This window comes from Egretta garzetta, unplaced genomic scaffold (genome assembly GCF_000687185.1).
Source record: "Egretta garzetta isolate BGI_Z169 unplaced genomic scaffold, ASM68718v1 scaffold220, whole genome shotgun sequence".
Classification (NCBI taxonomy): domain Eukaryota; kingdom Metazoa; phylum Chordata; class Aves; order Pelecaniformes; family Ardeidae; genus Egretta; species Egretta garzetta.
The window spans coordinates 77,865-82,320 of record NW_009258414.1 but is presented as its reverse complement, the minus strand read 5'-3'; the positions used below and the strand labels follow the sequence as shown (position 1 = coordinate 82,320).

At 45.3% G+C, this 4,456-nt stretch overlaps 1 protein-coding gene across 9 annotated transcripts in view; it reads left to right on the top strand.

Moving 5' to 3' along the window:
* Nucleotides 1-4,456, top strand: part of MBNL3 (muscleblind like splicing regulator 3) — a 99,743-nt gene that overhangs the window by 33,348 nt on the left and 61,939 nt on the right. For 7 of the 9 annotated variants that reach the window (XR_004842594.1, XM_035898908.1, XM_035898905.1 and 4 more), the window contains exon 2: nucleotides 32-1,017. The exons of the other annotated variants lie outside the window; for them this stretch is intronic. Coding sequence is in view for 6 of the 7 variants with exons in the window: in XM_035898908.1 (XP_035754801.1) it covers nucleotides 844-1,017 (174 nt within the window). In the remaining variant the exon portion in view is untranslated. The remainder of the gene's footprint in view (nucleotides 1-31; nucleotides 1,018-4,456) is intronic. 9 annotated transcript variants of the gene reach the window in all.

The window sequence follows — 4,456 nt, the reverse complement described above, 5'->3', positions numbered from 1 at the left end:
GTGGCTGATTCTATTTCTCTTTTTCCTGCAGGTTGCTGAAAAGTGCCTTTCCTGAAGCCACCGCTGCTTGGATTTCTGTCTAGGGCTGCCTCTCTCTGCCCCTCGCCCCCCTCTCTTTTTAATTCGGCGTTGCTTGCGGTTCGTGCCCTGACGGCAACTCCTCCAGCCTTGCCCCCCCCTTTTTTTTTTTGCTCCCCATTTACACGCATTTGCTCAGCCATTTTATTTTTTTCCTTCCCCCGAGTATGTAGCAAATATTTAAAAGAAAAGAAAGAAAACAATTAAGACGTCCTTTTGCTCGTTTTGATGCTCACGAACCGTAATTTTTAGAAGCAAGAAATAGAAGGAAAAAAAAACCTGAAGTTTTCTCCCCAAGGACTGAGACCATTCCACAAACTGAAGTGCTGCCAGCAGCATATGCTTTTTGCAAGAATAATTGAAACCATTAACTGGAGAGCACAGAATTCTTTTGAAAGTCTGCCAGTTATTTGCAAGTAACTTCGGCAGTGGCACAAAATATAACACTTATATTTTAACTTCTACAATTGCACTTTTAGGAGCTGGCCTCTAATTTGATTTTCAGTTGTTCTGATAAGATTTCTATTTTATGATTGGCTTTATGTTTAATTCTTGTTTAAACAAACACGATTTGACTTAAATGAAAACCTAAGTGCTGATGAATAGGAGTTCTACCAAAGCAACAAGTTAGTTATTTCTTCACGTTTAACTTGAATTCACTTTTTTACCCTTTTTTTAAAAAAAAAGAAGAAAAAAAAAGATCAGCAGTAAATACTGCCCTGAAGAAGGGTGCGATTGCTTGCATTTTAATTTTTGTTTTTTAATATGGCTGTAAACGTTTCCCTGGTTCGTGATACAAAATGGCTGACGTTAGAAGTGTGTCGAGAGTTTCAGAGAGGTACTTGTTCTCGGTCTGATGCAGAGTGCAAGTTCGCCCATCCATCACGGAGTTGCCATGTGGAAAATGGTCGAGTTATTGCCTGCTTTGACTCCCTAAAGGTGAGGACTAACGCGTGCATTACCTAAGCTCACTTGCTTTTCCTTCTCTACCGAATGGCTCGGCGCGCTGGGGTGTGGGATGTGCAGAACAACTGTTTATTGCTCTGTTTCTGCAGGGAGGAGGATGCTGGTGTGGGATGTGGCTCCTGAAATCTAGGTTGGGTCTGACATCAAGTGCAATTGCCTGGAGTGCCAGGCATCGCAGGGAAAGAGAGGATTTTTTTCAGAGCATTTTCCGGTGGTAGCTCAGGTCTGCTATAGCTGTCCTCGAAATGGAGAATGCACATTGCAGGCAGCAAATGAAACTGAAATGAGAAAAGCAGAGAACTGAAACCCAGTGCTTTAATTTGTGTCCAGAGCACATCGGCTGTGCATTCGGCGCAGGGATCTGAAATGTTCTTTTAATGAGCAGAAATGAAAGCAGCATTTTAAGATAATGAATCAGCTTTATGTGTATTTCCTGGAGACAGTTGCAGATGCACTCTTAATGCTGTCCTGTAGATGAGGAACAGCCAAAATATTTGGAGAGCAGCGCTCCCAGAAAAATGGGCGTTGGGAAAATGCTTTCTGCAAGGGACGTGCAAGCATGATGGCTCTGCTGGGCCTGTTGGAGTTACAGCTGAGCCTTTTTGCTAGTGCTTATCTTTGCAGAGTCGATTTTGCAGGCAGTAAATGGCTCTTGGTTGCTTGTCCCTGTTGGAGCTCCAAGGGTGACTTTCAAAATTTACCAAATGCCTGGGGGTCTGAGTTGGGGCGGGGGACGAGGGGTTTGCAGACGGGGAGATGAGCATCTCTGTTCAGGGTGGCTTCACCACAGTTCTTAGGAAAGGAACATCCACTTTTTTTTTCTTTTTTCCCAGAAGTGTGGCTCTTCAAAGGTATTTTAAATAGGATGGTAAAACCCCTGAGACCATATGGATAACTGATTGCTTTTGAGAACTCTGGACATTATGTTTAATGTTTTGATCAGAGTAATTAACCTGTTTGAGTTTCTAGAAGGAATCTGGTAAATTTTACAAGCTTAAAAGTTTTCCCTTGAATTTCAACTGTTGCTTGAAAGATTTGGGTTTATTTTTATGAACATAATAAGTAACAGAACTGGTGGAATTGTGTATGCACAGGTTCAGACCAGGTCTGGATCTGGGCTAACATAGGTTTACCCATTTTATTACTGTTTGTGGCTTCTTCATATTTTCACTTCTGTTCCCTTTTACCAAGAAGTTCAAGCTTCCTATTTGCATTCAGTTTGCTCTTTTTAATCTGATTATATGCAGTGACTCTTAGTTATACAGTGACTTTCAAATGTTCATTTACATTGCTGGTTTGCTGACAGTGAGAGACAAAAATATTTTTATCGGAAGGAAAAAAAGTCATGTTCCTTATGCCCTTGAAACTTTTTTTTAATTGTAGCCAGTGGCAGTGCAGATACTGTGAATGAAGATTAATTTGTTTACATTTTATAGCATTTATTTGTGAACTGAAAGGAGTGCTGGCATGCCTTGTAGGGTGGTACCATGGCCCTTGCAGAACTTGCCTGATGTTTCCAGCATCCAGGGGAGGTGTCCCCTGTGCAGCCACCCAGCTTGGCTCTGCTCTGAGCTGCACTGTAGTCCAGTGTCACTTGGGTGATGCTTCCCCATGTGTGCTGGTTGGGGTGCAGTATCTGCAGCATGCCCAGGCTCTCTGCCAGCCCTTCTCTGCACAGCTGGGGCTGTGAGATGTGCAGGACCAAGTGTATGGGCAGCTGGGGTTCAAATCCCACCCGCTGGCACGAGCGAACACTGCCTCTGCTTCAGCGGTGGGGAATGGGATGCGGAACACCGTGCTGAGAAAGCAAAAATTGCCAAAGGAGTAGAGTATGATCTTCTACAGCTCGGCATGTTTCCTGTGTAACTGGCTGTTAACTAATGTTCTGTTGCAGTTTCCTCTTGACACAGTAGCAGATGCCCAGTATGTGCTAGTTAAGTGGCCTGAATTTTCCAGGGAACAGATTTTCTAGATTTTTCAGGCTTAGGAAAGCATCCTGGAGGGCCGTCTTTGGGAAGTACGCTGGGGGGTGAGGTCAGACTATGCAGAGCACGTGGCCAAGGGTTGATGGTGGAGCTGTTTCTGCACCCCGCTTCTCAAAGAAGTGCGTCTTGAAGCCCTTCCTTCCTACAGCCCCATGGCTCTGGTTGCTCTTGCTGGGCAGAGCCCCAGTTCTGCTGTGCCATGGAGAGGTGCAGTCCCCAACACCACAGCCTCTGTGTTTGTACACCATACGTTTCCCAGAGGAGATAACCGCCCTGGTGACTAAACTCTCGAACAATGGTCTTTCTGTTCTTGGGCTGGAGCTGGGCTTGCAAAGCCCTCTTTGCAGTGGTATCCAGGTACTTGTGGTCATAACGGTGGCTTCCCTTGCTGGTGACTAGAGAGATGTTACGTCCTTAGACCTGTTAAGAAGAGGCTTTTCTTGCCCATCCTGTGGACATCTTTGTGTGCTCAGCCGCTGTTTCCCTCCGACAGCTGTTGAACACTGACCCTCTCTCCTGCAAGGACTTGATAGCTGCTTAGTGCTCTTTTCATCTTTTCACCCCTGCATTAGCAGAACATCTGTGTTGCTTTATTGGAGACAGGATATAGGATGCTTGCAGCTAATAAGTTTTCCCCGTTGTCTTGCAGTCGCCCAGGGCTTTGTTCAGAGGTTGCTTATCTGCATCCATTGTGTAGTGCTGTTCCTTTTTTTTTTTTTCTCACAGACCTCTTAAGCCTGAACAATGCCTTCATACAGGAACTTCTGATAACCCAGCGTACAATGGTTTCACCTCACTGGTCAGGTCATGCACAGCATCTATACGCTTACTACATCTCACTTTTTTCTTTTTTTTCCTCAGTCTCATATAGCAGTTCCACCTCTATTGCAGTGGTAAGAGCAGTAATGTGTCCAGAAGCAGTCAGGCTGCCTCGGTGTGGGTTGTTTCACGGGTGAATGTGTGCTACCTGTAAGCTTGTGGAGAACACACAGGACTTCTGAAGGTAATGGGGGGGCTTTGCTGATGCTCAGTCAGGGTTCACCAGGGAAGGAGCGTTGTGTAGTTGTGCAATGCTTTGGTCTTGAAATACTGAGTCTTGATTAGGGTGCAAGTGCAGGGCTGGATCTTGCTGTCCTGAGCTGTGGTTCTTTGAAGGAGGAGTTTGCACATTTGTAGGCAGCAGAAGGAACCTTTCTCAAGCAGATTGATATGAAACTTAAAAATAGTTCCTTGTGAGAAGCTGTTCACAGATTTGAATCTGATGCCAAGAGAGCTCTCACTCTCTACTCGCGCTTCCCCCCTCATTATTCTGGAAGAACAGTGTTGTCTGAATTAATTTGCGTGAATGGAAGGGCAAGCTGCACTGCTTGGTGGAGGGCAGTCCAGAGGCATGACAGCCAGCCACTGCTGGGCCACCCCCCTTTCAG